The following is a 19,184-nucleotide window of genomic DNA, read 5'->3' as shown; positions in this document are numbered from 1 at the left end:
CTCTACACCTTGTTATACTCATTAACAAGTGCTTGTTGACACTGGTGTTTGCCATATTCCTATTTTGCTCTCCTGCCTTGACTCTGCCTCTTGATTTGCTACATCTACCCAAGATTGATCCCTCATGCACCCTTGTTTAGTTTAAAGGCATTACTGTTTCCCTAGCCAGGTTGCTAACATCAGTGTCAGTATAGGTCAGGTGTAGAATATTCTAATGCTACAGATTGTATTTTCCCTACCATCTCACATACCAACTCTAATTTTATCTGTCCTATCAATTTGCAAATGGCACAGGTAATAATCTAGTGATAAGTACCTTTGAGGTTCTGCTACCTAGTTTAGCACCTAGCTTCTCATATTCCCACAGCAGAATCTCTTCTTTTGTTTTACCTATCTTGTTGATACCAATGTTGACCACTGGATTCTCCCCTTCCCATTGCAAATTCTCCAGATCAGATCAGATATCCTAAACCCCAGCACCAGGCAGATGACACAACCACCTGGATGCTAGCTTTTGAGAAAATAAAAGTCTTCAAGATGGCGGCATAGTAGGACTCCTGAGATGGAGCTTGTCTGCTCCGTTTGTTTCTTTTCTTTTTTTCTCTCTCTTTTCCTGTGTTATTTTCTTTTTCTTTTCATCTCCTGTCCTTGGATGGTATTGGTGATGTTCGGGGTGAAAGCCAGTGCGGACTCCAGGCCTCAGCATGACTCAAATGCCTAGCCTCAGTGTGGACTTGAACTCCTGACCTCAGCAATGGATTCAAACTCCCAGCCTCAGTATGGATTCAAGTCCTGGCCTCAGCACGGTCTTGAACTCCCAGCCTCAGCATGGATTCAAACTCACGGACTCAGAGTGGACTCAAATTCCCGGCCTCGGCATGGACTCGAATTCCCGGCCTCAGGGTGAACTGGACTCCCACCCTCAGCATGGTCTCAAACTCCTAGCCTCAGCATGGACTCGAACTCCCAGCCTCAGCATGGTTCCAACTCCCAGCCTCAGTATGATCTTGAACTCTTGGCCTCAGTGCAGACTCGAACTCCCAGCCTCAGCATGGACTTGAACTCCCAGCCTCAGCATGAATTGGACTCCTGGCCTCAGTGTGGACTCGAACTCCTGGCTTCAGTGTGGACTTGACTCCCAGCCTCGAGGTGAAACCCAGCCCTGGCGTGGTCTGGGTTGGAAGTACTGCTATTCTGAACTCTTATTTCCCTATTTTTCTAATTTATTGCTGGACTTTAATTTCTTTATTTTTCTAATTTTTCTTCCTAAGAATCTGTACTTAAGAATCTTACCTAGGTGCCTTGGCACCTAAGATTGCGCCTTGGCTACTTATAAACTTTTCACTATACTCATGAAATTACATGTGACAATAAAGCTAAAGACAATACTGCAGAGAACAGCATAAATACTCTTCCTTGTACTGTTCCCTACTACAATTACATTTCTTCTTGCTCAATCCCCACTTGAATGGCTTCCTCTTTCAATGTGCCATGGTCAGTTAGCTCATTCGTTTGCAACCCTCGCTCTCATTCAAACAAGTTGAATAAACCTCACATTTGTTGGACAGTTGCAAAAAGTGAGGCTCCTGTGCTGCAGCCCTCTGGATCATCTTACTTGCCTCACTCATGGTTACACCCTCCTCTACCTGACAACTGACCTTGATAACCTGAGGGGCAAAACAAGAGGAGCTGATTCACCTTTACTCACCCGGTCATAACAGACTGCCAATCAAACTCTCAGACATTGCAAACTAACTAACTAGGCCACCATTTTGGAATATAGACCGCTTCTCATGGCAGCCAATGCTCAGGTAGGTGGAGTAGTGGTGTCTTTAGAAACTGTCTGAAGCATTAGTCTCCTGACTGCCACCAGTGGGTCATCTCCATGCAGCTGCCCTGCTCTTGATGGCATGAGTTCTGAAGATTAAATAGAATTTTCCAGTCAGTCTTTAATAATATTGACGTAAGAGGCACTTAAATTGACTGCAGGCTTCTTATTAAATGCTTTATAATGTAGGCATTACTAGCAAGGCCAGTATTGTTGCCGACCTCTGTGTATTTGAGAAGCTAGTGGTAAGCTGCCTGCTTGAACTGCTGCAGTCCCTTTTTTGTATGTAGAATATTATGATCTTGAGGGACATAGAACACAGAAATTGGAGTAGGCCTTTCAGTCCTCTGAGCCTACTTCACGAAATAGTTCATTGCTGATCGTGTATCTTATTGCCATTTTCCTGCAATATCTCCCTGTCTTTTGATATTTTTAATATCTAGAACTCTATCAATTGCTGACTTGAATGTACTCAATATCTGAGTCTCCACAGTCCTAGGGATTTTCAAGGATTTATTTCTGTGTGAAGAATGTACTCATATCAGTCTTAAATGGGACGAAATTCCAAATCTCAGCTATTGGTTGGAAGCATGCTGCAGGGCTACATGTTTTGAACAAAACTTGCACTACACAGGAATTAAACAAAGTGAGTACCACTAGCCGATGGGTGGGACTTTCCCAGGATTTGAACAACATGGACAATGGCAAGAAATTTGGAAAAATATGGCAAGAATGAAAATATCTGATTATCAACATTGAGAAAATTAGTCTGAGTTATCCCTCAGATTGTCAATGGCTAGATGAAGATCTTGCTTGTAATGGGTGACCACTTTATTTCCATGTATTTGCATCTCATCATTAGTTATTTAATCTTGTTTCATTTGCGTGCAATTCATAATGCACTGATGAGAAGCTAGACAAGTGTCAATTTCCAGCTTTAAAGTCAGAACAGTTAGTTAAGGTCCATTCAACAATATCTCATTGCATGCGCCATGGGCAGCAACTGTTCTACTCTGTTAATATAAGTCGCCACTGACAAAATACCAGATTCACCACATCTTCATCATCATGGCTGCTCCCAGACTAACTACTAATACTTTTCATTACTATACCTCAGAGTTCATCAACAACTTACACTGCAATGCTCTAGCCAGGTTACTCTGCACGTAGAGGGACACACTCATTTAATGCATCTGCGCAGGATGCATTTTGTGGCTTTTAACTTGTTTTCTTAGCACTCACTCATTTAACGCTTACTTGGACACTCTGCCTTATGTTGCCTTCCATTTTAGTGCATTACTACTTCAAAGAGAACTTACAGGGGTCATAGGAAATCTGGCCTGATTTGCTTCTTAGTACAGACAGAAAGACAGGTGGCATGCCATGGTTGCCAGTATTGAACATTCAAGTGGGTGAATATGTTGTTGTTTGACATCACATTACCTCAGTGTAACACTTACAGCATGTGTCAGCAGCTTACGAGGCACACTGCACGTGCTTCAACAAAATGGTTGCTCTGAAAGTCTAAGGTTAGTAGTCCTTAGTGGATTGAAGTCAGGGCATGCTGCTACATATAGTAAAATGTATTGTCCAACTCACTCCAGGGGATTGGCCATGGTCAGTCGGCACTTGGTGCAATCAGGGTACGGGAAATTGGGTCCTTCCACTCAAGTATTACACTACAATTAGTCCTGTAGGTCAAGTCCAACTAGTCCAGGGACTACCAATAAGTTAGTAAGGGAGCTGTACAGGCATCAGTCAGTGATCTTGGCCATGTTCAATTGGGGCTGAGCTCACAAGTTAGACCGAATGGGTAGGAGGCACATCAGTCCTGGGGGCTTGGCAGTAAATGTCAAGGGCCAGTTCATGCTGTGTTGGAGAAAGTAGGGAATTCAAGTCTAGTGAGTGGCTGAATTAAAGGGGTAACAACTCCAAATGTAAGCATGGAGTCTGATATGATGTGAAGGTGCTGGTGGTGGACTGGGGTGGACAAGGTCAACATCACATGACACTAGGTTATAGTCCAAAGGTTTATTTGAAGACACAAGCTTTTGGAGTCTCACTCCTTCTTCAGGAGTCAGAGAGGTGGCATCTGACACAGGATTTATATGCAAAAGATCAAAGGGTCATAGAACTGATGCGAATGCATTGAACAAACCTAAGACGGCTGTTAAATTTTTAATCAGTTACAAAGCATTAATATGCAAATCCCAGAATTTCTTTCAAATCACTGCCCCAAGATAACTAAAGGTTTTATTAGTAAACCAGAGATGACATCTCATTTTAGGTGTGGGGCCTTGTTTAGAATCTGGCTGTGTCTTAACTTGGAGTCAGGCTGGTTTTATTTCCAAAGTAAGGATTTATAAAATGCCACATTGACTGCCTACAAATTCTGCGCTTTTTGAACAAAATAGCATGTATCTGCAATTACAAATCTTCAAATTCAAATTCACCCCATAGATTTAGACATGTGTGTGTTTGTGTGTGTGTGAGAGAGAGAGCGTGTGTGTGTGTGCTTGAGAGAGTTAGTGTGTGTGTGTGTATGCGTGAAAGACAGTGTGTGTACAAGAGAGGGTCTGTGTGAGTGTGTGAGTATGTGTATGAGAGATGGTCTGCATGGTTTTGCCAATATACCATGCCTCGGGGCATCCTTGCCTGCAGCATATGAGATTGGCCGAGTGACATGAGTATTTGCCGTGCGTGTGGTGGGTGGTGTTCCCACGTGAGACTTTTTTGCCGCACCTCTCACAAACTCCTCAATTACCTTGTACACCAATTCTACAGCAGGTACTGTAATCTTGAAATCGAGATACAGACCATATTCTCTGTTTGTGCTCAGTATACAGTAGTACAGTTACGAGACATTGTCAAGTAGACGAGGTAATGGAACTATACCACCTACATGCACTCCAAGAACAAGAAACAGGAGAAACTTGGCAATACCTCCAGCAGTAGCCAAGCCTCCCCTGGTACCACAGCTGAAAACTGTACCACCACGGGGAAACCCATCGTCAACTTATCTGGCCACACCCTTCAACTGGATGAGATTAGAGTTTTCAGCTGAGGGTTCAATTTCTGCCCCACCACCAAATTGGACCCCATTGGTCTCGCGGCAGATAGAGAGAAATTCATCAGACGAATGAGACTCCAGGAATTCTTCCAAGATGTCAGCAGCGAGCCCAATGAGACAACCAACGAACTGGGACAGTCAACAGAGAGATCCATGGTGGAGCAGCCAAAGAAGGAGTTGAATTGGACCCCTCCACAGGACCATTGCTCTGTGCTTGACATGTATGCTAAAGCTGTCAGAGAATCCAGGAACGCCAGACTCATCAGCCGTACTCACGAGGTAGCGCAAAACGTCACCCAAGCACAATGTAATGCCATCCATGCTCTCAAGGCCAACTGCAACATTGTCATCAAACCAGCAGACAAAGGAGGAGCCATTGTCAGACAGAATAGAATGGACTACTGCAAGGAAGTATACAGAAACTGAACAACCAGGAACACTACAGAAAACTACTGGCTGATCCGACCAAAGAACACACACATGACCTCAAAAGACTAATCAAGACTTTTGCTCCTGTCCTTCAGAGTACCCTACGCACACTCATCCTGCATAGCGGACTTCTACTGCCTTCCGAAGATACACAAGGCCAACACACCTGGACGTCCCATCATATCAGGCAATGGGACCCTATGTGAGAACCTCTCTATGTTGAGGGCATCTTGAAACCCATTGTACTGGGAGCCCCCAGTTTCTGTCACGAAACTACAAATTTCTTACAGAAACTCAGCACCCAGAGACCAATCGAACTAGGAACATTCCTCATCACAATGGACGTTTTGGCACTCTACACCAGGATTCCCCACGACAACAGCATTGCTGCAACACCATCAGTACTCAATACCAATAACTGCCAATTTCCAAATGCCATCCTACAATTCATCCGCTTCATCCGCAAGCATAACGTCTTCACCTTCAACAACCAGCAATGGGAACCACATTTGCACCCCAATATGCCAACATTTTCATGTACAAGTTCGAATAAGATTTCTTTACTGTACAGGACCTCCAACCAACTCTATACACTATATAAGATAACAAGGTGTTGAACTGGATGAACACAGCAGGCCAAGCAGTATCAGAGGAGCAGGAAGGCTGACGTTTCAGGCCTAGACCCTTCTTCAGAAACAAGAAGAAGGGTCTAGGCCTGAAAGGTCAGCGTTCCTGCTCCTCTGATGCTACTTGGCCTGCTGTGTTCACCCAGCTCTACAGCTTGTTATCTCAGATTCTCCAGCATCTGCAGTTCCTACTATCTCTATACACTATATACATTGACGACATTTTCTTCCTTTGGACTCATGGCGAGGCATCACTGAAACAATTACGTAGCGATATCAACAAGTTTCATCCCAGCATCAGACTCACCATGGACTAATCTTTAGAATCAGTCTCATTTTTGGACACAAGCATCTCCATCAAGGACAGACACCTCAATACCTCACTCTATCACAAGCCAACGGATAACCTCACAATGCTGCATTTCTCTAGCTTCCACCCTAAACATATTAAAAAAGCCATCCCCTACAGTCAAGCCTTACACATACACAGGATCTGTTCAGAAAAACCATAATGACCTCCTCAGAAGACAGACATGGGATATGACTGACAGGGTACCCTTTGTCGTCCAAGACTTCCCGGGAGCAGAGAAACTATGTCATGTTTTTCGCAGCCTTCAACACAATGACGATGAGCACCTCGCCAAGATCTTCCCTATGCCTCCACTTTTCGCCTTCAAACAACCGCCAAACTTAAAACAGACCGTTGTTCACAGCAACTACCCAGCCTTCAGAACAACATCAACCACAACACCATTCAGCACTGTCATGGCAATATCTGCAAGATCAGATCATCGACGTGGATACTACCATCAAACGTGGGAACACCATCCACCATGTGCACGGCAGATACTCATATGACTCGGCCAACGCCGACTATCCCATACACTGCAGGCAAGGATGTCCCAAGGCATGGTATATTGGTGAAACTATGCAAATGCTACGACAATGGATGAATGGACACCACGCAACAACTGTCAGACAGGCATGTTCCCTCCCAGTGGGTGAACACTTCAGCGCTCAAGGACATTTGGCTTCGGATCTTCGGGTAAACGTCCTCCAAGGCAGACTTCAGTACACACAACTAAGCAGAGTCACCCAGCAGAGGATGATAGCCAAGTACAATACTAATGAAGACGGCCTTAGCGCTCAGAGGTGTGGATGGACATCTCATACTGGTGACCGCTCGTTCCAAAGATTCACCAGAGTCCAGTGCAGAATCTCCCAAACTTAAAAAAAAGTATCAAGGATATTTCAAACAAAATATGTATAAGATTCTCACATTTCTTCTCTTTTCCCTGTGATTAGGTCAGTGCTACAGCCCAGGCTGTGGGACTGTCCAATAAAGATGGCTACCCTCAGATGCAGGGCACAGTAAACTTGACACATGCACCATTGACAGTGCCATAATATATCACAACTGAATTTATTAGCAGGAAACCTTCCCACTCAATCAATGCTCAACTCATTTGTGATATAAGAAACATAGAAAGTAGGTGCAGGAGTAGGCTATTCGGCTGTTCAATCTTCCTTGCCCCATCATTCCATATAATCATGGCTAATCAACCAACTCAGGACTTTGTTCACACTTTTTCTGTATATTCTTTGATCCCTTTAGCCCTAAGAATTATATCTAATTCTCTCTTGGAAAAAAAATTCAATGATTTGTTTTCAACAGTTTTCTGTGGCAAAGAATTCCAACGGCCTACTACTATCTGGGGGAAGAAATTTCTCCTCATATCAGTTCTAAATGGTCTACCCCATAACCTTAAACTGTGATCCCTGGTTCTAAACTTCTTGATCATTGCGAACATTCTTCCCGCATTTACCCTATCTAGTCCTGTTAGATTTTACAGGTTTCTATGAGGCCCCATCCTCATTGTTCTAAACTCCAGGAAATAAAGTCCTAGCTGATTCAGTCTCTTCTTTTATCTACTGCACACTATTTAGCTGTTTTTTCAAAAAATCTAATGCATTTTTACTGTTGTGGCTTACGTTTTATTTACTGCAATCATATTGATTTTGAAGTCATCACAAATCAAAATACGGAAAGATAGGAAACAGGCCGCCAATTCACAATCACCTATTTCAGACACATCAAGTTAAAATTACTCCCAACCAGAGATGAGAGTAAGACTTCACTCAATATTTATCAATTAATTTGCAATTGCTGTTTTCTGTTTCTTTTCTGAGTCAAATAATATAAAACCATTCCATCTTTTACACTGCATTACAGCTATGATGTAACTGAATAATAAAGCTGACTTGAAAGGTCAAAAGGTCTACATCTGTTCCTTTTTCTACAGATGGTGTTCTGGCTGTTTCTATAACATGGTCCCCTTTTCCAGGGCCTGGTTGTTAGGCTAACTCACAACTCACAACTAGATGTGACAGCCCATTGGATATCAGTAAAAATACTAAAATCACCATTGTCTTACCAGTCCATAGAGAGAGAGAGACAACTGGTAATGGTTTAACATGAGGATTACCTGACTCACTTGAAGGGAAAGTCACAGAGTCACAATGTTGTACAGGACAGAAACAGACCCTTTGCTCCAATTCGTCCATGCCGACCAGATAGCCTAAATTAATCTAGTCGCATTAGCCAGCATTTGGCCCATGTCCCTCTAAACCTTTCCTATTCATGTACCCATTTGGATGCCTTTTAAATGTTGCAATTGTACCAGCCTCCTCTGGCATTCCATATACACACACCATCCTCTGCATATGTTGCCCCTTAGGTCCCTTTTATATTATTCCTCTCTCACCTTACACCTATGCCCTCTAGTTTTGGACTCCCTTACCCTGGGAAAAAGACCTTGGCTATTCAGCCTATCCATGCCCCTCATGATTTTATAAACTTCAATAAGGTCATCCCTCAATCTCTGACGCTCCAAGGAAAAGCAGCTCCAGCCTATTCAGCCTCTCCCTGTAGCTCAAACCCTCCAACCCCAGCAACATCCTAGTAAACCTTTTCTACACCATTTGAAGTTTAACAATATGTTTCTTATAGCAGGGAGACCAGAACTGAAGGCAGTATTTCAAAAGTAGCCTAACCAAAGTCTGGTAAAGCCATAACATGACATCCTAACTCCTATACTCGGTGCACTGACCAATAAAGGCAAGTGTACCAAATGCCTTCTTCACTACCCTGTCTCCCTGTGTCTCCACCTTTAAGGAACTATACACCTGCAACCGATGGTCTCTTTATTCGGCAACACTGCCCAGGATGCTACCATTAAGTGTATAAGTCCTCCCCTGATTTGCCTTGCCAAAATGCAACAAATCACATTACTCTCCGACACCTCCTCCTACCGCCCCCTTGATCATGACCCCACCCCCAACCACCAAACCATCATCTCCCAAACCATCCACAACCTCATCACCTCAGGTGACCTCCCACCCATAGCCTCCAACCTCATCGTTACCCAACCCCGCTCTGCCCGCTTCCATCTCCTTCCCAAAATCCACAAACCTGACTGCCCTGGTCGGCCCATGGTCTCCGCCTGCTCCTGCCCCACTGAACTCATCTCCACCTATCTTGACTCCATTTTCTCCACTTGGTCCAGGAACTCCCTACCTACGTCCGCGACACCACCCACGCCCTCCACCTCCTCCAAAACTTCCAATTCCCCGGTCCCCAACACCTCATCTTTACCATGGACGTCCGGTCCCTATACACCTGCATTCCCCATGCAGATGGCCTAAAGGCCCTCCGCTTCTTCCTGTCCCACAAGCCCGACCAGTCCCCCTCCACTGATACCCTCATCCGCTTCGCTGAACTCGTCCTCACCCTCAACAACTTCTCTTTCAATTCCTCCCACTTCCTACAGACAAAGGGGGTGGCCATGGGTACCCGCATGGGGCCAAGCTATGCCTGCCTCTTTGTAGGTTACATGGAACAATCCCTCTTCCGTAGCTACACTGGCCCTAAACCCCACCTCTTCCTCTGTTACATTGATGACTGTATCGGCTCCGCCTCGTGCTCCCACGAGGAGCTCGAACAGTTCATCCACTTCACCAACACCTTCCACCCCAACCTTAAGTTCACTTGGACCATTTCTGATACCTCTCTCTCCTTCCTGGTCCTCTCTGTTTCCATCTCTGGCAACCACCTAGAAACCGACATCCATTTCAAGCCAACCAACTCCCACAGCTACCTAGAATATACCTCCTCCCACCCACCTTCCTGCAAAAATGCCATTCCTTATTCCCGATTCCTTCGCCTCCGCCGCCTCTGCTCCCAGGATGAGGCATTCCACTCCCGAACAGCTCAGATGTCCTCGTTTTTCAAGGATCACAACTTCCCCCCTCAGTGGTCGAGAACGCCCTCGACCGTGTCTCCCGCATTTCCCGCAACTGATCCCTCACACCCCGTCCCCGCAATAAGAATCCCCCTCATCCTCACCTACCACCCCACCAACTTCCGGATCCAACGCATCATCCTCCGACACTTCCGCAATCTGCAATCCGACCCCACCACCAAAGACATCTTTCCCTCCCCACCCTTATCTGCTTTACAGGGGGACCACTCTCTCCGGGACTCCCTTGTCCACTCCACACTCCCCTCCAGCTCCACCACACCCAGCACTTTTCCCTGCAACCGCAGGAAGTGCTACACCTGCCCCTACACCTCCCCCCTCTCCCCCATCCCAGGCCCCAAGAAGACTTTCCACATCAAGCAGATGTTCACCTGCACATCTGCTAATGTGGTATACTCTATCCGCTGTTCCTGTTGTGGCCTCCTCTACATCGGGGAAACCAAGCGGAGGTTTGGGGACCGCTTTGCGGAACACCTACACTCGGTTCACAATAAATAACTGCACCTCCCAGTTGCGAACCATTTCAACTCCCCCTCTCATCCCTCATACGACATGTCCATCCTGGGCCTCCTGCAGTGCCACAACGGTGCCACCCGAAGGTTGCAGGAACAGCAACTCATATTTCGCTTGGGAACCCTGCAGCCCAATGGTATCAATGTGGACTTCACAAGCTTCAAAATCTCCCCTCCCCCTACCACATCCCAAAACCAGTCCAGCTTGTCCCCGCCTCCCTAACCTGTCCTTCCTCCTACCTATCCCCTCCTCCCACCTCAAGCCCCACCCCCATCTCCTACCTACTAGACTCATCCCGCCCCCTTGACCTGTCCGTCCTCCCTGGACTCACCTGTCCCCTCCCTAACTCCCCACCTACACTCACCTTTACTGGTCCCATCCCTGCCTCTTTGACCTGTCTGTGTCCTCTCCGCCTATCTTCTCCTTTATCCATCTTCTATTCACTTCCCCCTCTCTCCCTATTTATTTCAGAACCCCCTTCCCCTCCCCCATTTCCGAAGAAGGGTCTAGGCCCGAAACGTCAGCTTTCCTGCTCCTCTGATGCTGCTTGGCCTGCTGTGTTCAGTCAGGTCTACACGCTGTTATCTCTAAACTCCATCTGCCACTTGTTGGCCCATCCACCCATCTGATCAAGGTCCCGTTGTACTCTGAAATAACTTCCTTCACTGTCCACTATACCACTAATTTTGGTGTCATCCTCAAACTTACTAATCATTCCTCCTATCTTCACAACGAAGTCTCTTATATAAATGACAAAAAGCAGTGGACCCAACACCAATCCTTACGGCACACTGCTGGTCACAGGCCTCCAGTCCGAAAAAATAACCCTTCACCAATACCCTCTGTCTCCCACCTTCAAGCCAATTTTGTATCCAAATGGCTAGATCTCCTGGGATTCTACATGATCTAACTTTGCTAAGTAGTTGACCATGCAAAACCTTGTCAAATACCTTGCCGAAGTCCATGCAGAGATCATCCACTGCTCTGCCTTCATCAATCTTCTTTTTCACTTCTTCAAAAACCTCAATCAATTTAGGTTGGGAAGGAGGATCCTTCATGGTAACCTCAGTCAGTGTGGAAATTGAATTCATGGTTTGGTGGCACTCTATATTGTAAACCAGCCATCCAGAAAACTGGCATCTCAGTTTAGGTCTGCTGGTCTCCAGGGATGAAATGATAGTAGGGGTACTCCATATCATTAGATGCTAGTTCCATGCTTAATGTTTTTCTATAGTGGGCACCAGAACTACAAATGAAAGTGTCAATTCCCTCCTATTGAATGCACTACGCCCTCCCCCATTCTCTTCAGATGCCAACTCAATACTTGAACACAAACTGCTTCAACATTTATCAGGAACACCTGAATTTTGTGTCCTTCTAACTAAGAAGTGAGACTGCTATTGCTGGTCTAAAGCACATTACTTTAGGCCGACTTATTCTTAGCAAACAAAAATAATCTACTGCACATGTAACAACTTAGGGATGATAAAAAAATTTATAGGAAAAAAAATAACAAATGAAAATACTAAAAAGTTTAAATGAGATATTAACTATCAAATATATTTGACACGTGGCACATGAAATTTATTGTGCAGTGATTCTTGGAGAATGGTACAGGCAAAATGAAATAAAGTATACAATTCTAAAAGTGTTGAAGGAGCACAGGGACTTGGGGTAAAACTGCACAAATCATTTAGTTTGGCAGGACAGATTGAGAGTGCAGTTAGAAATGCATACAGGAAACTGGGCTTTATAAGTAGGAGCATTGATCAGAAAATCAAGGAAGCTATAGTGAACCTTTATAAGAAATGGTTTGGCCTCTACTTAAGAATTGTGTTCAGTTCTGGGCATCACATTTTAGGAAGGATATGAAGACATTAAGGAACGTGTGGAAAAGATTCATGAAAATGTTTTCATCAATGAGAAATTACAGTTACGTTGACAGATTGGAGAAGCTACACCATTTTTACCTGAAGAAAAGTCTGAGAGGAGATTTTGTGGCATTCATAACCATGAAGCATCTGGACAAAGTTGATACAGAAAACTTGGTGGAAGAATAAAGAACCAGAGGATACTAATTTAAGGCAATTGGCAAAGAGATATTGGTGACATGAGGAAAAATCTTTTTTTGTCGCAACATGTTAAATTTTTCCAACAATTTTTTTATGCAGTAAGTAGTCGGGATCTGGAATAACCTAATAGTAGAAGTAGATTCAATCGTGTCTTTTAAAAGAGAGTTGGGTTATTATTTGAAGAAGTAAAGAATTGCAGGGCTATTAGGAAAAGGCAGGGAAAACATTAAGTGAACTGTTCTTGCAGAGACCAAGGACAGATGTAACAGGCCAAATAGCCTACTTCAGCTCAGTAATCATTCTATAATTTTTTGATACAAATATTTATATTGAAGTTGCATAAATTTATTACAGTTCATACATTGCAGATATGAATTTCTCTCTAACTGCTAAATGACAAACAAGAGTCCAAGCATAAAATTCTAAAACTTCACATGATGAATCAGTATTTTGGAACTGCTTACACTTTGATGAGTGCTAGATGAGTGCTTTAAAACCTTTGTACTCTATTTTAGTTCCTATTGAACACCTACATTTGCTCTATATCAGGTTCCAAACACTTCTCCTCCTAAGTTCTCATTGGCTTGTTGGGTCCGCTTAATAAAAAATTAACCAATTTAGGGCAAATAATCCATATGTGAACCATATACTGAAATCAGAGAAAAAAAAACAAAAGAACTGCGGACGCTGTAAATCAGTAACAGAAACAGAAATTGTTGAAAAAGCTCAGCAGGTCTGACAGCATCTGTGAAGAAAAAAATCAGAGCTAACATTTCAGGTCCAGTGACCCTTCCTTTCTAATGAAATCAGAGACCTGCTAATAGAAGATGTCCTAGATTTTGTGATGTGCTCTGAAACAACAATTTCAGAGAAAGCTGCCAGTAAATATCAGATGAAACCCATATTTCATCTTTCTGACATAGTTGAATTCTGCTGTCAGTTCAAGGGCATGTCCAGCATCCAAACAACAATGTTATCAAGCAGGCTAAACAATTAATAAGCAGTTAATTAAAATCTGTACAGAATGCAAATAGGGAAATAAAATTGCTAATAATCTACACTTTCAATCTTTTTACAGTTTGCAAAATAAAGACTTTGACATATACATGGGATTATGCAGAAGCTGAAATGTGATTTTTCAATCATATCATGTTTCAGCTTCTGCATAATGAAAAAATTATGAATAAATGATCATTCCACAATACAAGAATGGTTTTTCAGAGCCAGAGAGGTTGTTTATCAAAATTTTGATCTCACTATGTCATTAAAAAACCCATTATACCTCTTTCAACAGGGTATAATTAATAAACTAATAGAAAAAAACATGGAAGTTCACATTAATACAAGATATTTCAAAAGGATTCCATCTGTGTGAACTTCAATAGCGCATATTGTGGAGGAACAAGGAGTCACGGACAACAATTTCGTAATTTCCATTACATTTAACTGAGTAAGTTCTGATACCTCAGTTTCATGGTTGTAATGACAAGTTCACTATCACAACAGCAACTCCAAGTTTACCAGACATAATAAAACTTTTACCACACTGATTGATTAATAAAGGATTTATTTTAATCATGTTTGTTTAGCTTGCTTACCCAACTATTTGGAATTGGCAGATTACAGACCATAGTCAAAGAGCCCATGTTTGCAAAATTCAAAAGAATATGTTTACTTCTAGATATGATTCAGCTGATGAGCAGCACATGCTGAGCAATCCCTAATGTTCTAATAGCCACACTAACAAACAATTTAAGATAACTATTGGAACTTATAAGATGACTGATTTCCACTTGCTAGAACTGAGATACACAGGGACCCATTCTCTACAAACATTAGGAATTCTTTTAAAGTCTGTGCCTTTTTTGATATTACCCAGAAGAATGCATAATAATTCTTCCTGGCAGCTAATCAGGGCTGACTTGCCAAAAAATATCAGCCTCCTTTTTCTCCTACAGTGTAAACTATTGTAATGTTTGAAATTTGGCATTCTTGAATTTATCCTAATGATTGCAAAATGAGAAGCTCTGGCAATATGTTTTTCTTTTCAGCAATTACAGGATAGAAACAAATGATCAAATTCACAAACCTTAGTGCCAGGAATTCCAGGTAAGCCATTTTTCCCACTTTCACCTTGATGTCCCTATGATGTAAGGATACATTATTGCAATTGTTTTATTGTGTACTCCTTACACAGATGCATTTCAACATCAAGTATAAGGTAACTTAAACTTACAGGAGATCCACGCAATCCAGGAAAACCATGAGAACCTTTGTCACCTTTTGCACCCTTGGACAAAAATTGGTTTGAAAATTAGATTTAAAATATTCAATTTTACTTGTTTAAAGGAATGCTTTGAACTTTTATTTGCAAAGTTTTGATTGATTTCACATGTACCTTTTTACCTTCAAAACCACGTAGACCTGGTTCCCCTTTTAAACCTTTAGAACCCTGAAATGCAAATAACATACATGATATTCAAACATAAAACATATCTCATAATGAAATAACAGTTCTTGACAGGAAAATTATAACATCATTCAACAAGATTTGTTCCTTTACAGAACAGTTAAATATGATTCTTGGGGTTTGCAGTGTACTTTTGAAAGGAAAACTTCTATTTCACTATGGTTAAACATGTAGTTTCATGTAGAAGTCCAAAGACTTAAATGTTTTTAACTATAACAGCTGGCCATCACTAAAAAACAGAATATAATTTTCATAAGACCATAAGACTTTAAGATATAGGAGCAGAATTATGCCATTTGGCCCATCAAGGTTGCTCCACTATTCAATCATAGCTGATATGTTTCTCAATCCCATTCTCCTGCTTTCTCCCACAATGCTTGATCCCCTTATCAATCTCTGCCTTAAATACACTCAACAACTTTGTCTCCACAGCCTGCTGCGGCAATGACTTCCACAGATTAACCACCCTCTGGCTGAGGAAATTCCTTCTAATCTCAGTTTTCAAATGTTGTTCCATCTCTTGGTGGCTGCACCCTCGGAACTTAGTCTTTCCTACTAGTAGAAACATCTTCTTCACGACCACTGTATCCAGGCCTCTCCATTTCCTGTAAGTTTCAATCAGACTCTCTCCTCATCCTTCTAAATTCCAATGAGTGTGGACTCAGAGTCTTCAATCACTCTCACATGATGAGCTCTTCTTCCCTGGGGTCATTCTTGTAAACCTCTTCTGGACCCCTTCCAATTCCAGTATATGCTTCCCTCTAAAAGCTGCTCACAATATTCCAAATAAAGTCTGATCGGACCCTTAAAAAGCCTAAGCAGTACATTTCTGCTCTTGTATTTTAACCCTCTTGAAGTGAATGCTAACATTGCATTTGCCTTCCTAAATGCCAACTGAACCTGCATGTCAACCTTAAGAGAATCCTGAACTCTCAAGTCCTCTTGTACTGCAGATTGCCGAAGCCTTTCTCCATTTAGAAAATATTCTTCTTACCAAAGTGCATAACACTTTTCCACATTGCAATCTGACACTACCTTGTCCAGTCTCCTCACCTGCCAAGTCCTTCTGCATCCTCCCCGCTTCCTCAACACTACCTGCCCCTCCATCTATCTTTGTGTCATCTGGAAACTTAGCAACAATGCCCTCAATTCCTTCATCCAGATCATTAACACATAACATGAACAGTTGTGGCCGCAACACAGACCGCTGCAGAACTCCATTAGTCATTAGCTACCATCCTGAAAAAGACCTCTTTATAACTATTCTCTGCTTTCTGCAAATCACTCGACGCTCTATCCATACCAATACCTTTGCCCTAACTCCATGGGCTCTTATTTAGCAGCCTCCTGTGTAATATCTTGTCGAAGGCCTTCTGGAAATCCAAATAGACTGTGTCCACTGGCTCTCCTTTGTCTAATTTGCTCATTACCTCCTCAAAGAATTCTAACAGATTTGTCAGGCATGGCCTCCCTTTAATGAAGCTGTGCTAACTCAGCCCTCTTCTACCACGCATTTCCAAGTACTCTGCAATCTCATCCTTTTGTTGAACATTTTAGTTGGTTCCTTAAATATTTCCCATTGTTTATATGGTCCTGGTGATTTTTCTGCCTTAATTCCACTTATCTCAATCTTATCCGTCTCCAAATATGCAGCATCCATATTCATCTAGGGAAGAAGATTTCAAAGATTCACACTTCTCTGAGTGAAGAAATATCACCCCTTCTCAGTTCTAAATGATTAGCCACTTACTTAAAACTGTGCATGTCTCATCCTCACTCCTGGAGAAATCACTGGTCAATGTCTCCCTGTTAAGCCCATTCATGATTTAATCAGTTCATCTCTCATTCTTGTAAATTACATGAGTCCAATTTACTCAGCTTTTCATCCTAGGATAACCCTTTCATCACTGGAACTAATCTAGTGAACTGTTGTACTGCTTCCAATACAAATATATTCCTCCTTAAATATGGGGACCAAATTACACAGGAATACAGATGTAATCTCACCAAAACCCTGAACAATTGTAGCAAGACTTAACAGTACTGCAAAGCCCTTGCAAAAGGATCAACATGCCTTAAAAATACTTTGATTTCTGTTGTTACTTGCAAAGTAAATTAGCCTTTCTCCATACTTTATCTCATCTGCAATCGTGTTGCCAATACCCTCAACCTTCGTCTCTTTCAGTTTCATCGGGTCGTCTTCATAGCTTACATTTTCACTGACGTTTGTATTTCCAGAAAACTCAAATATATTACTCGTTGTCTCTTAGTATGAGTCATTGATGCAGTTTGTAACTAGCTGAGCTCCCGGCACTGATCCTGCAGCACACTATCACTTCCAGCCTGTCAACTTGAAAATGATGGAGTTTATCCCTACCCCTTGTTTTCTAGCAATTAAGCAATAGTCCATGATTACATTATCCTGCTCCTCTGATGTTGCCTGGCCTGCTGTGTTCATCCAGCTCCACACCTTGTTATCTAATGATTACATTATAATATGATTTTCCTAACTCCATGCACTCTTGTCTATAGCCTTTTATGTGGTGGTTTATTGAATGTTTTTTACAAATCAAGATTGACTGGCTTTCCTTTATCTACTCTAGTTATTATGCCCTAAGAAACTCTAATTAGTTTGTTAAATGTGCAGGGGGGTCTGCTATAACGCGATAGCTGCACTCCTGCACAACATCGCATTATAGAAAATCATGCTATAGAAATAACAGGACCTATGGGAAAAGTGGGGTTAGGGGCAGACCACCAAAAAATATTACTCAAAATCACTCAAAAGCCTAACATAAAGGACAACACAGTTTGAATGAATGTTTAATTCATATCTAATAATGAAATAAAAGTAAATTTAACACCTTATCTTGAAAAAAATGTCAAGATGACTTGATGGGGGGAAGGAGATTTGAGATTGCTCTGTCGTTATTGCAGGGGTTGAGGGTCGTCATCATCATCGTTATCATCACCTTCAGGTGCAGTTGTGGTTGCAGGGTTGGAGCAAAAAATAGTTAATCCAGAAGTGGATGGCTGTGGTTCATTGTCTTCTGACTGTTTCTTGGGGGTTGGTTTAAAAAAGACATCCATTTTTTGCTGCTTCGCCCTTTTACTTCTTTCATGAAGAAGCTGTTCATAGGGTGCCAAATAAAATTTTATTCCACAAACTGCTACCCTGCTGAATTTTGCATTGTCATTGTTATCCTCTAAGAGCTGAAATTCCTTCTCAATTTCCCTCAGGATAGAAGACAAAACAGAAGTGCAATGTTTTCATGGTGCTGGACTTCATCTTCTTCATCTCCAGCTTCCACTTCCCCCTCAGTGACAAGTTATTATAGATCAGCTGCAGAGAGATCTTCATAGTGGGACTCAAGCAGCTCTTCAACATCCTTAATCTCCACTTCTTCAAATCCAACCTCCTTTGCAAGATCAACACAATGTTCTTTGATTCTTGGGAACTCCTCTGATGGATCAAAGGTTTTTAAATCTTGAAAAAAATCTGAGAGAAGCTTCCACCAAACTACATGCAAGCATTCCTTGACAACAAGGTGCAAGGCTGGATGAACACAGCAGGCCAAGCAGCATCATAGGAGCAGAAAGGCTGATGTTTCGGGCCTAGACCCTTCATCAGAAAAGGGGGAGGGGAAGGCGGTTCTGAAATAAATAGGGAGAGAGTGCGAGGTGGATAGAAGATGGATAGAGGAGAGGATAGGTGTAGAGGAAACAAACAGGTCGAAGAGGCGGGGATGGGGCCAGCAAAGGTGAATGTAGGTGGGGAGTTAGGGAGGGGATAGGTCAGTCCAGGGAGGACGGACAGGTCAAGGAGGCGAGATGAGGCTAGTAGGTAGGAGATGGGG

At 42.6% G+C, this 19,184-nt stretch overlaps 1 protein-coding gene across 1 annotated transcript in view; it reads right to left on the bottom strand.

The window, feature by feature from the left end:
• Nucleotides 1–19,184, bottom strand: part of LOC109921805 (collagen alpha-1(XXI) chain) — a 300,122-nt gene that overhangs the window by 70,643 nt on the left and 210,295 nt on the right. Inside the window, exons 14-16 of the mRNA XM_020521855.2 lie at nt 15,256–15,309; nt 15,094–15,147; nt 14,947–15,000 (exon numbers count right to left, since the gene is read on the bottom strand). Coding sequence (XP_020377444.2) covers nt 14,947–15,000; nt 15,094–15,147; nt 15,256–15,309 — 162 coding nt within the window. The remainder of the gene's footprint in view (nt 1–14,946; nt 15,001–15,093; nt 15,148–15,255; nt 15,310–19,184) is intronic.

This window comes from Rhincodon typus, chromosome 5, assembly GCF_021869965.1.
Source record: "Rhincodon typus isolate 14 chromosome 5, sRhiTyp1.1, whole genome shotgun sequence".
NCBI classification, from domain to species: Eukaryota; Metazoa; Chordata; class Chondrichthyes; order Orectolobiformes; family Rhincodontidae; genus Rhincodon; species Rhincodon typus.
Note: the sequence above shows the minus strand (reverse complement) of the source record. Positions and strands in the feature narration are given on the sequence as shown.